The sequence below is a fragment of the Macaca mulatta genome, chromosome 18 (assembly GCF_049350105.2).
Source record: "Macaca mulatta isolate MMU2019108-1 chromosome 18, T2T-MMU8v2.0, whole genome shotgun sequence".
Lineage (NCBI taxonomy): Eukaryota > Metazoa > Chordata > Mammalia > Primates > Cercopithecidae > Macaca > Macaca mulatta.
The window spans coordinates 66,348,678-66,365,634 of record NC_133423.1 but is presented as its reverse complement, the minus strand read 5'-3'; the positions used below and the strand labels follow the sequence as shown (position 1 = coordinate 66,365,634).

General features: G+C 36.5%; 1 protein-coding gene across 4 annotated transcripts in view; it reads right to left on the bottom strand.

Annotated features, from left to right (window-relative positions):
- The window catches only part of SS18 (SS18 subunit of BAF chromatin remodeling complex), a 72,743-nt gene that overhangs the window by 28,876 nt on the left and 26,910 nt on the right, over window positions 1–16,957 (bottom strand). For all 4 annotated transcript variants that reach the window (XM_077974669.1, XM_015121706.3, NM_001257494.1 and 1 more), the window contains 2 exon segments: window positions 8,852–9,005; window positions 3,868–4,089 (listed from right to left, as the gene is read on the bottom strand). In XM_077974669.1, coding sequence (XP_077830795.1) covers window positions 3,868–4,089; window positions 8,852–9,005 — 376 coding nt within the window.

Sequence of the window (16,957 nt, the reverse complement as noted above, 5' to 3'; positions counted from 1 at the left end):
CTGTAGCTCCTTTCATCCTGGATGGGGGTTTTAGGTCATGCAGGGGGTAAAGGATCGAGATTGGAGACTGAGATCAACCACATGGACAAGCGATGAATCAAATCTACATAATACAGCCCCAATAAAAATTCTGAACACTGAGGCTAAGGGAAACTCCCCTGGTCAGCAATATACCCTGTGTGTATTATCACACATCTGTGAGAGGAGCACAACATATACTGACTGTTCAAGGAGAGGACAACACAAACTTTGCATTTGTTCTCCACATTTGATCTATCAGTAAATCCACTCTACCTTCAAAATACATGGTAAATATCCCAAAACTGACTACTTCTGATTACCTGCATAGCTATCATACTATTTAAAGCCACCATCATCTCTTACTTAAATACAACAAGAGCCTTTTAACAGGTCTCCCTATTTCACCCTTGCCCAATTACAGCCCATTTTCTATACAGCTGCCAAAGGCATTTTTTCAAAACCATATATTCAGATCATGCTATTCCAGTGCTCAAAACTTTCCAGCAGTGTATCTCCTTCCACAGAATAAACTCTAAAATCCTTATAGACTAAAAGACTTTCAAGGCCTAGCCTTCAACTATCTCTTGGACCTTATTTCTTACGACTTCCCACCTTTACTCACTCAGCTCCAGTTCGACAGGTCTCCTTGCTATACCTCAAACACACCAAGTATGCTCCAGCGCGTACTTGCTGTTGCATCTGCCTGTGCCACACTCTTTTGAGGTATCTGCTCACCACCCTAAAATGGCATACATCCTTATTTTTCTTTTTCCCTTTACTTTGCACATTTCTCTTCATAACACATAACATTATCTGACATATTTGTATCTGAATCCTTAAGATAAACGGAGAGCTTTTAACCTTATAACATTTATATTGTTAGGAACTTACTAGCATTTCCCAAAGTGTCTATAAAACTTTATAGTCTTCACTTTGCAGAGTAGTTATCAGACCATATCAATGACCATGCAAGCTGAAATCATGCAAAATGATCTTAATAATCAGTAGGAAAAAAATCATAATTATTCCATGGCCTTTAAAAAATTTAGTCAAAACATTGAAAACTCTATTCCTCATACACAGGAAAACTCATACATAGTAAAATGAGAAAAAATTTAATTCACTGTAATTTTAAACATTAGAAACATTGAGAATTGGCCAGGTGCAGTGGCTCACGCCTGTAATCCTGTACTTTGGGAGGCCAAGGTGGGTGGATCACTTGAGCAGGAGTTCAAGACCAGCCTGGCCAACATAGTGAAACCCCATCTCTACTAAAAATACAAAAATGTGCTGGACATGGTAGCGTGTGCCTGTAATCTCAGCTACTCGGGAAGCTAAGGCAGGAGAATTGAAACACTTGAACCTGGGAAGTGGAGGCTGCAATGAGCCAAGATTGCACCACTGCACTCCAGCCTGGGTGACAGAGGAAGACTCCATCTCAAAAAAAAAGAAACACTGAGAATTAAAGTGTTTTACTTCTTTGTAAAAATCCTATCAAGAATAATTTGAAAAGTAGTTCCCTTCTCCTAATGGTATATATGACAATTTAGAGTAAGTCTCTCTTCCACAGCTTAGCAAATTGTCATACTCCTTTCTAAGTTTGGACTGGCATCCAACATTTTATCCTTTACACTTTCTAAGTTGTGAAATATTTCCAAGAATTTCTTTAATGTGAAATATTTTGCCAGTCTTGCTTCCTCTGGGACATCTTCATCCTTTTCATCACAACTACTTCTCTCATTTGTATCAATGAGTTCTCCTTCATTAAGCACCTGCAGTGCATACCCAGATTCTTTCAAATGGCAGTTACGTCAACATTCCCACAGTCAGCAATTTCTTCAGTAACTCCATTTACATTGAATTTGGATTTCATTTCCAGCATTATCATTTTTCATTTCTTTGTTGCACTTTTATCTATGTTGGCCAAGTCCCTCTTTCAATTATCCAGGTTTGTAAAATCTCATATAGGTTTACTGCTGGGAGCCAAGGAAGCAACACAACAAGCTTTGCTGTATGTGCATAAACTAACTGACAGATGCACAGTGACCAATCACTGACAAAATCTAAAAGTAACATCCATCACTTATCATGACAGGCATCTGTTATTTATGTAGTGATTTGCAGATTGAAGAGACAGCAGCTAAGAATTCGTACTTTATACAATTACTCTTAGTTAATGTACCATGGTAACTGAAATTCAAATGGTGGTGTTGGGGGAAAAGGTGTTATTTAACTTAACTGTGGTAACTGATATTCATGTGTATCAGAATCGCATACAGCAAGGCTTGCCTGTTTTTCCATAGGATGTCTGCTTCCTCACCCACAGAATGACATTAATAGTACCTTACCTACTACCTCAAGGATGTGAGAATTATACAAGACATGCAAAGCATTTTGATAGTTTCGTTTCTGTTAGTGTATGGCACTAACAGGCACTCATTGAATATTAGCTGTTACTTTTGATAAGCAATATGCCAAAAAAGAAAAGAAGAAAAGCTCCATAGTAATATACTCATGTTAACTGAAATCAAATCAGTTTCTTTACTAAAAATCTTCTCAGGCCTTTTAATAGTCTAATAACCATGCAGAACCTTCCAAAGTATTTTACTAGTAATTAGTAAATCTATTAATACCATAACTTAGCAAATGCTGGGTCAAAGTTCTGATATAACTGGGAAAGAATTACGTTTTTTCATGAATATTACCATTTCAGAATCCTATCACTAAAACTATTTTAAAAAGTTAAATTCCAGCCAGACGCGGTGGTTCATGCCTATAATCCCAGCACTTTGGGAGGCAGAGGCGGGCAGATCATAAGGTCAGGAGATTGAGACCATCCTGGCTAACACGGTGAAACTCTGTCTCTACTTAAAAAATACAAAAAAACTAGCTGGGTGTGGTGGTGGGCGCCTGCAGTCCCAGTTACTCGGGAGGCTGAGGCAGGAGAATGGCGTAAACCCGGGAGGCGGAGCTTGCAGTGAGCTGAGATCTGGCCACTGCACCCCAGCCTGGGTGACACAGCGAGACTCCGTCTCAAAAAAAAAAAAAATTTATTTCATCATAAGGAATTATCAACAGATTAACATTAACTTCTTTTATCTGGGTACATTTTAGTGCTGTTTATTTTATAATCAAAATCTAGAAAACTTTATTCCAAATACATTAAATCCTATCTTACAGTCTTAACTTCACTACATTTTGTAACTGAAATCGCGTTAAGCTGGAAATATACCAAATATTTTAACAAACAATTAGCAGAGCAGAGCGCCACTTACTGGCTTTTAGTTATTATTCACAGAATACTTAAAAGAGAAACATGGTACAATTTCATTCTGAGATTGGTAATAAACTTTAATGGACTTACACCACTCTAAGACGAGTATAGCAGCACCTCCACTGAACATTCTAATGGCAAATTATTTTAGAATTACCTTTTAATGCTGAAACACACCATCAGAAAATATCCATGTAAATCAAGGGAAATTCATATAAATTAATACATCCTTAATAAGTAAAATGAACTAAAGAGCAGGTGTTTATTTTCTCAACTTTCTAGCTCTAAACCAAATGTTTGGTTCGTCATTGATTGGCTTCAAACAATAATTCTCAACAATAAAGAACCTCAAACAAACTGTCCAAAAGACATAAAAATAAATAAGCTTAAACAGCTAAATTGAGCAAAGAGATTTAAACTAGCTTCAAACTCAACATTTCCTTTTTATAGGCATGACTGTCACTCACTTTAAACTTATATTTTTATGAACCAGCTAAGAACCTGACAACAATCATTTTACTTTCAAAGGCTAATAGAGCACTCTAGTCAAGAAGGACATAAAGCTTAGTTACCTTGGTTTGGCTGTATATTCATATTTGGTCTGGGACCATAGTTTCCCATTGGCTGCCCTTGACTCATTGTCATCTGATTCTGTACTGGCATGCTCTGTGATGATGGCACAGAATGGTTGTAACCTCCCATGGATCCATGGCTACTTGAAGGCATATTCATGGAACTGTTTGTCATATTGAGTTGATTGGGTCCAGGTCCCTGCATAGGCATATGGTTAGGCCCTTTGAAGAAAAATGATCAGAAGCAAAATACGAAAGTTAAACGGATGGTCCATACAAAAGTACCTGGAAAGAATATATTTCTTGCATTATTATAGTAATACCAAACAATAATTAATCGATAGCAAAGTAAATGGTTTATAGGAAAGACAGCAAATACTGTGAGGTAGTTATTTCCATTTTACAGATCAAGAAATTGATGCTTTTGAAAAGTCAGGAGCACTCTGAAAAAGAAGGGAGGACTAGCTTCTTTATAAAAGAGCAAAACATATCATAAGGTTGGAGTAATTAACTGTGAACATAAATGAATAGACTAACAGATCGATTGACTAGAACAGAATCTAACAATAGACCCAAATACATAGCTGAGTAAATAATCACAGTAATATTAAGCATTAGTGAGCAATAGAAAACTAATTCAGTAAATGGTATTGTGACAACTGGGGAGCCATCTGGAAAAAACAAGTTGGATCACTATCTCCTTTCTTCCACTAATTCTAGATGAATAGAAAACTTAAAACATTTAAAAAGAAGAAACCATAAAAAAATTTCAAAAAGGAGAATTTTTAAAATAATAATGGAAGGACCTTCTTAAGTATGCCAGAAAACTCAGAGCCATAAAACATTGATAAATTAGATTATATAAAATTTAAAAATTTGCATGACACAAAAAACTCAAAAATAATAAAAAGGTAAATGAGAAAATATTACTTATAGATATATCACAGACCAAATTAATTACTTAATATATGAAGTAAGTGAAAGATCACCACCAATAAAAGTATGGGCAAAGGACATAATGAGGGAACGACTCGTTCACACAAAAACTATAAAAAGGTTCACCAACATTAAAGGATTGATTGCCTCACTTAAAATAAGAAGCCAAATTAAAACTATGAGATCGAACTTTCACCTTTCAGATTCTCAAAAATCAAAAGTTTGATCTAACTATATTATGAATAAAGCAGCACTTTCATCCATTGTTGAAGGAATATAAATCTTACTTATATTTCATGGGGAATCAAGCTTGTGGAATCAAGGTGGGATCAAGCTTAAGGAAATTTGTGATGACAAACAACAATTCAAATAAAGTAGTTGTCTCTCAATATCTGTGGGAGATTGGTTCCAGAACCACCCACAGATTTCAAAATCCATAAATGCTCATGTCCCTGACATAAAATGATGTAGTATTTCCACATAGGCTATGGACATCCTCTCATATACTTTAAACCATCTCTACATTACATGTACTACATAATACAATGTAAATGCTATGTACATAGTTGCTATACTGTATTGTTTAAGGAACAGTGACAAGGAAAAAAGTATGTACATGTTCAGTACAGTCGCAATTTGTTTTTCCAAGTATTTTCAATCCACTGTTGGTTAAATCCATGAATGTGAAATTCATAAATGCAGAACTGATGGATATTACTATTTTTACACAAAGCAATTTGGCACTAACTGTCAAATTTTAAAATACATATACCTTTAACCCAGCAATTTCAGTTCCAGAAATTTACGCTATAGATACACAAATTTTTGTGAGCATGTGTATTGACACACACACAAAATACGTATATATGTGCATATATATTTTTACAGGCAAATTCATGGCAGTATAATTCATAATAATAAAAGACCAGAAGCCTATTATTTCCATCCCAAATGTTTGAATAAATTAAACTTGTAAAACATAACATGATACAGAGACCAAAAGAATAAGGCATCTATTTACATATGTAATAAAATAATGGTCTCCAAGATATATCTTTGAGAAAGAAAAGATACATAATACTATTTAATGAGTGCTATCATTTGTATTTTTTTAAAAAAAGAATAAGAAGAAAAGGAAATATACATGCATTATTTTATATAGAGAAAATATCTCTTTTTTTTTGTTTGGTTTTTTTTGTTTTTCTTTTTTGAGACGGAGTCTCGCTCTTGTTGCCCAGGCTGGATAGCAATGGCGTGATCTTGGTTTACTGCAACCTCCACCTCCCGGGTTCAAGCGATTCTCCTGCCTCAGTCTCCCAAGTAGCTGGGATTACAAGTGTGCGCCACCACACCAGCTAATTTTGTATTTTTAGTAGAGATGGGGTTTAACCACATTGGTCAGGCTGGTCTTGAACTCCTGACCTCAAGTGATCCACCCGCCTCAGCCTCCCAAAGCGCTGGGATTACAGGCGTGAGCCACCCCACCATGCCCAGCGAGAGAAGATCTCTTAAGGACAACTAGAAACCAATGCCTCTCTAGAACTATCTGGAGAGGTGGTAACTAGGCATCCTTTGGTACCCTTTGATTTTGGTCCCATAGGCATGTGTTACCCAGTTTTTTAAAAATCAATTAATTTTTTTAGGCTGGGCTCAGTGGCTCATGACTGCAATCCCAACACTTTGAGAGGCCAAAGTGGGTGGATTACCTGAGGTCAGGAATTTGAGACCAGCCTGGCCAACATGGTGAAACTCTGTCTCTGTTAAAAATACAAAAGTTAGTCAGGTGTGGTGTTATGCGCCTGTAATCCCAGTTACTCGGGAGGCTGAGGCTTGAACCCAGGAGGCAGAGGTTGCAGTGAGCCGAGATTGCACCACTGCACCCCAACCTAGGTGAGAAGAGCAAAACTCTGTCTCAAAAAGAAAAAAAAAAAAATTAATTTTTTTAAAAAGGGAACCTGAGACCGAGTAGCAATCTGTCCAAGATCAATGAGCACATAAGTAGATCTAAAACGGAGTCTACATAATGAAATATACATTAAAAACAAATCTGAAATAGGAAACGAGCCAAGATGCAAATTTGTGTGCATAAAAAGTTGGCTAAACGCTATAAGGAACAAATAAAGAAAATGTAAGTTACTGGCCTTCCAATTTCTCCTGCGCTTAACTGTAACTCCATAACTATCGTTAGCGGAAATTATTGTTAGCAGAAATTGTTTTGTTTTTTTTTTGATGGAGTCTCACTCTGTCGCCAGGCTAGGGTGCGGTGGCATGATTTCGGCTCACTGCAACCTCTGCCTCCTGGGTTCAAGTGATTCTCCTGCCTCAGCCTCCTGAGTAGCTGGGATTACAGACGCCCAACACCACGCCCAGCTAATTTTTTGTATTTTTAGTAAAGATGGGGTTTCATCACGTTGGCCAGGATGGTCTCAATCTCTTGACCTTGCGATCCGCCTGCCTCAGTCTCCCAAAGTGCTGGGATTACAGGCGTAAGCCACAGCACCTGGCCTGGAGAAATTCTTAACTATTGTTTTGGAAGCTCTACAGTATTCTGAACAACCTAGGTCATAAGCGGTTGATAATAACTAGCTTATAAAAGAATATAACTACTTCAGAAGGCCTTACACAAAACCAAAATGTCATGTTAACCATAATTGTACTGCTGCTCAAATACTTCTTTGGCCTTAGGCTTCAATATTACAGAGAATTTAAGTCAAAATCCTAATTCAAGGTACCATCATAAAAAGTCACAAAACTCCTAACTAGCTAACCTGTACTATCCCTACCTTCCCAGTTCTAAAAACAGTGTGTGCTGGTGAACTAAATGTTGACTTGGCAAGAAGTTTTCTCTTGACTACAATATGACCACAAACTGAAAAGTAGTGATGTCTTTATTCCTACCTCCATACTGGATATGTGCCATCAATGTTGCAAGCCTTAGCAGGAAATAGGAGACCGCCACTGAAACACCACTGCCCTCCTATATGATCAGTCACACCTCAATCTTCTATAAGCCAGGCTACCTTGCCTCTTTTGCTCTGTGCTCTCTTCTGTTTCTTTACTGCACCCATCATCCTTGGCCACCAATGCTATCAATCAACACAATCGGCTACAGAAAATGGTATCCTAAAGATGCTAATTACTAATTTTAATAATTGGTCTGTTATTTTATTTCCGTTACTGCTAGTTGTATAATGCCTTCTTTTTATCAATGAAAATAACTTTTGTCTTAGAAAGTAAAAATATTCTGATACCTAATATAGATAATATTCTACCAAAAATTATGGCTATGGGTTGATGCTACTGTTACAAAAATGAAATAGTGTAAAGATACTTTTCTGATTAAAATTTCAAACCAGCAAAAGGTAACTAAATCAGCATCCAATGTCTTAAAGCGTATCAACCTAGTAACCCTAAACTTAAAATTGACAAATAGAAAAGAGAATGGCTCAGTCTATAAATAATGTAAGAAAGTTTACATTATTTTTCAGCCTTTAATTTTTGCTTTAAAATCCATTCTCATATTTATGTTATGCTATAGACATATATATTAAAAAATATAGATTCAGCTTCAATAGTATCAATGAGGAAATAAATACACCAGCACTTCAGAGACTGTTTTGTTTCTTTCTCCATGTGTTTCTCCCAGTGATACTGTTTCTGAGATCAATCAATATTTAAGTAAATAAAAACTCAGGGAAATGTTATATTATCTTTTTTTAACAGACTTTAATTCTTAAGCTATGGTGCAATGTCCTTTTTTTCCAAAAAGCTTCTAAAGCCAACTGTATTGCAGTTTCAGACAGACTAAATTTAGCCAGTTCTGTTCATCAGAGGAATGCTGTGTGTCAGCTACATCAAAGCCCAAGGGCAGCCTGATAAACACTGAATACAGGTCACGTAGCTCTGTAGCTAACAAACTCTAAGAGAGCTTGTACTCGGGGGCATTCAAAGCAGTTTTGTCATCAACAATCTAGTATCCCTTGAGCCCCCATGTCGTTTCAGTTGCTAAGCAACTCTGGTGTTAATGTCTTAGAGGAGAAAAACTTACCAGGCATCTGGCCGTTCATCTGGTTCTGCATGTGTGGTGCAGGAGGACCCCCACCTACCATTCCATCTGAAGGCATGTTGTGAGAGCGTGGAGCGGGGGGAGGGCCGCTCTGATTCATCCCTCCAGGACCCATAGGCATATTCTGTGTGGGTGGCTGAAAGAAGACAGTTTAGTAAAACAAGAGAAACAGACTAATATATTAAAGATGCATAGGATAAAAGAGTTGCTTATGTTACTAAATTGCATAAGAACAAAAACACAAATGCATTTCAAATTCTTCTAATGCATTTTCATGATGAACATAGTTAATAACGCCCAAAACTTTAAAGCATATTTACTTTAAAAAAATCTCAATAGTGAAGATTAAAATGTTAACATTCTATACAAAAAATTCTCATATATTAAGCATTTCTAATGTGTCTATTGTTATTATCTAAATTACGTGAAAAAAATTAAGTGTCCTTTCATTATTGATGCATTGGACATATTTATTATTAATGATGGATTTTACCTAAAAATGTACAGTAACAAAAAATGATGAAAGGACTCTAAGTCCCAAAATGTGCCATACTTTACACTATTTCGGGGTGGAGGATAGTGGCAGCAGAGGAATGTTTTAAAACATGAAGACAACAGTTCAACATTTTTGTGCCGACTCGTGCTATAGATTGGAAACATTACTGATGGCCTCCAAGGGTACAGAGACAGCTGCCTCAAAAGGATGCCCTTGGCAAATTTCCTAATGCAATTTTGAAGAAAACCACTAACTAACCTTCAGAGTTCACAAAAGGGCAAAAGGAAAAACATAGATGTTAGGTGGTCTGCCACAACTGGGTCCCTTCTTAGGGATATTTTGGTGGAAAAAGCAAATGGTTAGTTTCTTTCCAAACCCCCATTTTTAATACTGTAGGAGGAGAGGGACGCATTATTCTTTAGGAATCTATTTCTGGCTTCTTTCTGTACTTCGATATTCTAAATGTAATGTCCATTCCTGTAATATCAGCTGTTCTCTTCCTCCTACATTTAAAAATGGGCAGTTACTGTACACCTTTCCATTTTATGAACACAATTCTCTTTGGCACACTTAATAGACATACATTGTTCTTTGGCCAGCACATTAAATACTCAAACCTCCAAACAGTTAATAATCACTAACATTTACAAAAATAAACAAGTCTACTCTAATAGCACACATTTTAAAATCAGAATTTTAATTTCTTCACGACTAAATCCAGATGAATGCTCATTATTTTCTCTTAAATTCTCATATTATTTCTCCAACTTGTATTCTTTAAACACTTGATAATCTTGTTCAGTTTTCACCAAAATAAGAAAAAAATACCAAACACCAATTTCAGACACATTATCTTACTTTTAATCATACTTATTTATCATCCTTCAAACCTGGCTACCTTAACCCTCTTCTGTCTGAAAACAGAAATCCTTCTTCCCTTGGCCGGGCGCGGTGGCTCAAGCCTGTAATCCCAGCACTTTGGGAGGCCGAGACGGGCGGATCACGAGGTCAGGAGATCGAGACCATCCTGGCTAACACGGTGAAACCCCGTCTCTACTAAAAATACAAAAAACTAGCCGGGCGAGGTGGCGGGCGCCTGTAGTCCCAGCTACTCGGGAGACTGAGGCAGGAGAATGGCATAAACCTGGGAGGCGGAGCTTGCAGTGAGCTGAGATCCGGCCACTGTACTCCAACCTGGGCGGCAGAGCAAGACTCCGTCTCAAAAAAAAAAAAAAAAAAAAAAAAAAGAAATCCTTCTTCCCATATTCTTGTCCAATTTTTCTTTTAAAAATTCATGTTCTTACTCTTAATAGTGAGGTCATTTTCTTGTAATTCAACCAATAAAACATCATTACTGTTGCCACCGTGCTAGAATAACTTGTATCAAACTAACCCTCTGCTAAATAAAACTCATAAAATCTAGACAAAAAGTAAAAACTGAAGGCACTAAAGAGTGACTTATACAAAGAGGAACAGAAGGGGCTACAACTCTTGAAAGAACGGAAGCATACACAACCAGCTCCACAATTATCTTGGCTTTTTCCTTGAGTTTGCTGAGTAACAGGGAAATGGAGCTCAAGTAGAAAGTGCAGTCCAATCGGACTAAAGAAAAAAAGAGTCAGAATTTTGACTATCAAAGAGCTGGAAACTAAAGAATAAATTTCCAGAGAAAAAGGACCACAAGAGGACAAACATTCAAGAAAACTAGTTGAAATTGCAGGTAGGAGGCTAAAGAGCTCAGCAGAGATTCCAGCTGCTGCTCACTCCTGTGGAGACAAAGACTGGAGTGTAGGCCCCACCAAGTTAGAGGAGCCTTCATAAATAACTCCAGCTCTCTGTTGAGACTACCAAAGGGCCAGCTACTCCTTAAGACTAAGGTCAAAATTGAAATAGATCAGCCCTAAAAAGTCTTATAACCAACCTTTAATAGATTCAAGGTGACCTCTTAATACTTCATATACCAAAGGAAAACTTAATTCTCTTTGGAGCAAAGTAACACAAACTAGAGCTTCTATAATTGTTCAACCACAATGTCTAACACTCTTAAAAATTGCAAGGCTTTCTAAAAAACAAAAATAAATGACCAACACCCACTATGATAGCTGCAATAACATAAAATTTAAAAGTCCAGAAAAATAACAAGTGTTGTCAAGCATGTATAGAAATTGCAACTCTCATATACGCTGGTAGAAATGTAAAAGCGTACAGTCACTGTGGAAAAGAGTTTGACAGTTCCTCAAGAACTTAAACAAAGAGTTACCATATGATCTAGCAACTCCATTCCTGGTACATACTAAAAAGTATTGAAAACACACACTCATGCAAAATTTCTACACAAATGTTCACAGTGGCATTATTCATAACAGTCAAAAACTGGAAAAAACTCAAATGTCCACCTACTGATGAATGGATAACAAAATGTGGCATATGAATACAATGGAATCTTATTCAGCCACAAAGAAGAAACACTTACACATGCTACAACATGGATGAACCTTGAAAACACTATGCCAAGTGAAAGAAGATGGACACATAAGGCCACACAAATTTTATGATTCTATTTATAAGAAATGTCTAGACTAGGCAAATTCACAAAGACAAAATAGATTTGCTGTTACCAGGGGATGGGCAGAGGGGGAGAATTGAGACTGACTGCCAATAGTTTTCACTTTATTAGGGTAGTGAAAACATTCTGAAATTAGATAGTTATAATGTTTACATAATTGGGAATATACTAAAAACCACTGAATTGTGTACTTTAAAATGGTTAAAATGGTAAATTTTATATAAACTGTATCTCAATTAAAAAAAAGAATGGACACCCAAGAGAAATAACAGAAAATTTAACTTAAGTCATTCAGATTTTGGAGTTCCAGGCCAGACGTGGTGGCTCATGCCTGTAATCCTAGCACTCTGGGAGGCCAAGGTGGGCAGATCACTTGAAGCCAGAAGCTCAAGACCTGCCTGGCCAACATGGTGAAACTCTGTTTCTACTAAAAATACAAAAAAAAAAAAAAAAAAAAAAAATCAGTCAGGCGTAGTGGCACATGCCTGTAGTCTGCAACTTGGGAGGCTGAGAAATGAGAATCACTTGCACCTGGGAGGTGGAGGTTGCTATGAGCTGAGATCACATCACCACACTCCAGCCTAGGAGACAGAGCAAACCTTTGTCTCAAAAAAAAAAAAAAAAAAAATTATGGAGTTACCAAAGACTTAACATAACTGTGAGTGGTATGTTCAAGAAATAAATAAGGTCAGGCATGGTGGCCCACGCCCGTAATCCCAGCACTTTGGGAGGGTGAGGTGGGCGGATCATGAGGAGGGCAAGGTGGGCGGATCACGAGGTCAGGAGATCGAGACCATCCTGGCTAACATGGTGAAATCCTGTCTCTACTAAAAATACAAGAAATTAGCCAGACGTGGTGGCATGCGCCTGTAGTCCCAGCTACTCAGGAGGCTGAGGCAGGAAAACTGCTAGAACCCGGGAGGTGAATGTTGCAGTGAGCCAAGATTGCACCACAGCACTCCAGCCTGGGCCGCAGAGCGAGACTATGTTTCCATAAATAAACAAGTAAACAAACAAACAAAGGACAGATGGAGAATTTCAGCAAAGTCCTGTAATTCTATAAGAAAGTCAAATGACAATTCCAGAACAGGAAAATATAATTACTGAAATTAAGAAATCATTAGGTTAGAAACAGCAAAACAGAGATTTAATGAAGAAATGAATTGAACCTAGATACATCAAAGTATTAAAAACTAAAGTCAGAAAAAATCTTAAAAGCAGTCAGTGAAAATAAGACATATCACCTGGAAGGGAAGAGCAATAAAACTAACAACTCATTTTTCATCAGAAATTACAGAAAATGAAGATAACAAAATGACATCTGTAAAGTGCTAAAACAAAAAAAGAAAACAAGAAAACCAACCAACCAGCCCGGAATTCCACACTAAGAAAAAAATACCTTCTAACATCAAGATGAAATAAAAATAAGTTTACATGAACAAAAGTTAAGAAAACACTTGTTATAAGAGAACAAAATATATCAAGCTAAAAGAAAATGGCCCCGCATGGAAGTACAGAACTAGAGGAGTTAGTTAAGAGGAATGGAAAAGTAAGTATATATGGATAAATATATATTAATATTAACATTTAAAATAACAATAACAGTGACTCTACTGGTTTAAACAAATGTAGAAAAATAAAGTATAGGACAAGACACACAAAAGACTAAGCTAGGCCAGGCGAGGTGGGTCATGCCTGTAATCCCAGCACTTTGGAAGGCTGAGGCGGGGGAATCCCCTGAGGCCAGGAGATCGAGACGAACCTGGCCAACATGATGAAACCCAATCTCTAATAAAATTGGAAAAATCAGCAGGCGTGGTGGCGGGCACCTGTAATCCCAGCTAACTCAAGAGGCTGAGGCAGGAGAGTTGCTTGAGCCCAGGAAACAGAGGTCGCAGTGAGCTAAGATCACACCACTGCACTCCAGCCTGGGCAACAGAGCAAGCCTCCATCTAAAAAAAGAAAAAGACAAGTGAGGTAAATGAAATTAAACCACTATAAGCTTCTTGCATTTTTCAACAAGTGTTAAAAATATAAATTTAGACTAGAACCTAATACACTAATATTTTAATATTTTAATGATGAATATTTTAATCTCTAGGGCAACTACTTAAAAATACACGCACACATGTTAAAGATGTATACTGTAAAATTATGTGTAAAACCAAATAGAAAAAAATAACGCTTGATTAAAGAAAGTCAAGAAAGCAACAAATAGAAAACAAATACCTGCCTTTGAGATATACGAGACACAAATCCTCGTATATCATGTTCCACATTAAATGTAAATGGACCCATCATTCCAATTAAATATCAAATACATTATATTGGATTTCAAAACACATAACTATATTCTATGTACAACATAACTACTTTAAATTCAAGGGAACAGATACGTTAAAGGAAAAAAATAGAAAAAGATATCATGCAAATACTAATTAAAAGTATGATGATATTGCTATGTTAACATTGAATAGCTGCCTTAAATTATTAGTGATACAGAGAGATGCTTTATTATGATAAAAGTTCAACAGGAATGTTTAACAATCATAAATATGTATACATCTCACAACACAGGTTCAAAAATTTATAAAGCAAAAGTTGACAGAACTAAAAGGAAAAATAGAATAATCCAAAATAACGACTGGAGATTTTAAGATACTTCTCTCAGTAATTTATAGAAGAAAAAAAATCCAATGAATACAAAAAAAATTGACATTACTAGTAACAAATTTGTTTGATCTAATTTGTATGTATAGAATCCAGTAACTGTTCAATACACATTCTTCTTAAGTACTCAAGGAATGTTGACTGAGCTGAATCATATACTGGGACATAAAGCAAGTCAATAAATATCAACAGATTGAAATCATATAAAATGTATTCTCTGAGCACAGTGGAATTAAATTAGAAATCAACAGGCCAGTACGGTGGCTCACACCTGTAATCCCAGCACTTTGGGAGGCCGAGGCGGGCGGATCACGAGGTCAGAAGATTGAGACTATCCTGGTTAACATGGTGAAACCCTGTCTCTACTAAAAATACAAAAAATTAGCCAGGTGTGGTGGCGGGCGCCTGTAGTCCCAGCTACTCAGGAGGCTGAGGCAGGAGAATGGTGTGAACCCGGGGAGGCGGAGCTTGCAGTGAGCCGAGATGGCCCCACTGCACTCCAGCCTGGGCGACAGAGCGAGACTCCGTCTCCAGAAAAAAAAAAAAAAAAAAAAGACACCAGTAACAAAATTAATCATAAAATAAGAAATCACAATGGATATTTTAAAAGATTTTTAATTGGTCATGAAAATGTAGTATCAAAATTTGTGAGATGCAGTTTAAGCTATGTTTACAGGACCATTTATAGCTTTAAAATGTCTATTTAAAAAAGGAAAGTTGAAAAATAACACTATCATCCTTTATTTTCAGTAGTTTAAGATGGCAAATCAAACCCAAAGTAGTAAAAAGAAGGAAATAATGTAAACAAGAACAAAACTCAATGAAATAAAAAGCATTAGGAGAAAATTAAGCTAAAAGTTGGCTGTTTGAGAATATTAATAATCAATGACCCTTGGCAGAAATAATCAAGAAAACAGAAATTCCAATTTCAGAAAAATTAAAAGGGGGGGCATTAGTACATATGCTATAGATAGTAAAAGGAAAATAAGGGGATATTAATATAGGCAGTAAAAGGAAAATAAGGAGATATTAACAACTTTATGACAATGTATTTAATAATTTAGGTAAAATGGACAACTTCTTTGAAAAACATAACTTATAGAAACTGGCACAGGAAATAGAAAACTGGAACAATCCTCTATCTGTTAGAGAAACTGGATCCATCATTTAAAATCTTCCCTGAAGAAATCTCCTGACTCAGACAGCTTCAATAGGAAATTATTCTAAACCATTAAGAATAAATAATACCTCACACTATTTTCTTCCAGAAAACAAAAAGAATGGGATCAGTTCCCAATTCTTTATGAAGCTGCCAAAACCTGACAAGGACACGAAGAAAATGACAGGCCAAAACATCTCTCATGAATACAGACACAAAAATGTTAGACAAAAATTTTAGTAAATCAAATCCAGACTTATGAAAAAGATAATACATTATAACCAATGAAATGTATTACAGGAACGTAAGCTGATTTAACTTTTGAAAATTAATCAATGTAATTCACCAAATCATCAAAGTAAAATCCATAAAACCATCTCAACAGATAAAGAATTTAATGAAATTCAGTATCTACTCACAATAAAATCTTTCAGAAACTAAGAATAAAAGCATTCTTAATCTAATAAAACTAACTTACAAAAATTTGTACAGCCAACGTCATCTTACTAATGAAATATTGGATTCTTTCCCCTTGAATTCAGGCATAAGACAAGAATATACATCACCATTTCTATTGAACAAAATAAATAAACCAACACAAATCCATGGTATAAAGAATAAAAGAAAGGAGAAAACAAAGTAAAAAGAAATAATGATTTATAAAGAAGACTTACAATTGTCATTATTTGCTGATGACATAATTAAGTGCATAGAAAACCCGAGAGAACCTATAATAAACCATTAGAATAAGTGAATATAATAATTAAGGTCAATACATAAATTATATTTCTTTTTTTTTTTTTTTTTTTTGAGACGGAGTCTCGCTCTGCCGCCCAGGCTGGAGTGCAGTGGCCGGATCTCAGCTCACTGCAAGCTCCGCCTCCCGGGTTCACGCCATTCTCCTGCCTCAGCCTCCGGAGTGGGACTACAGGCGCCCGCCACCGCGCCCGGCTAGTTTTTTTTTTTTTTTTTTTTGTATTTTTTAGTAGAGACAGGGTTTCACCATGTTAGCCAGGATGGTCTCGATCTCCTGACCTCGTGATCCGCCCATCTCGGCCTCCCAAAGTGGTGGGATTACAGGCTTGAGCCACCGAGCCCGGCCCATAAATTATATTTCTCTATATTTCAAAAAAACAATTAGAAAGTGAAATTTAAAAACCAATAGCATAACTGCATCCAAGAAAACCCAAAACACTA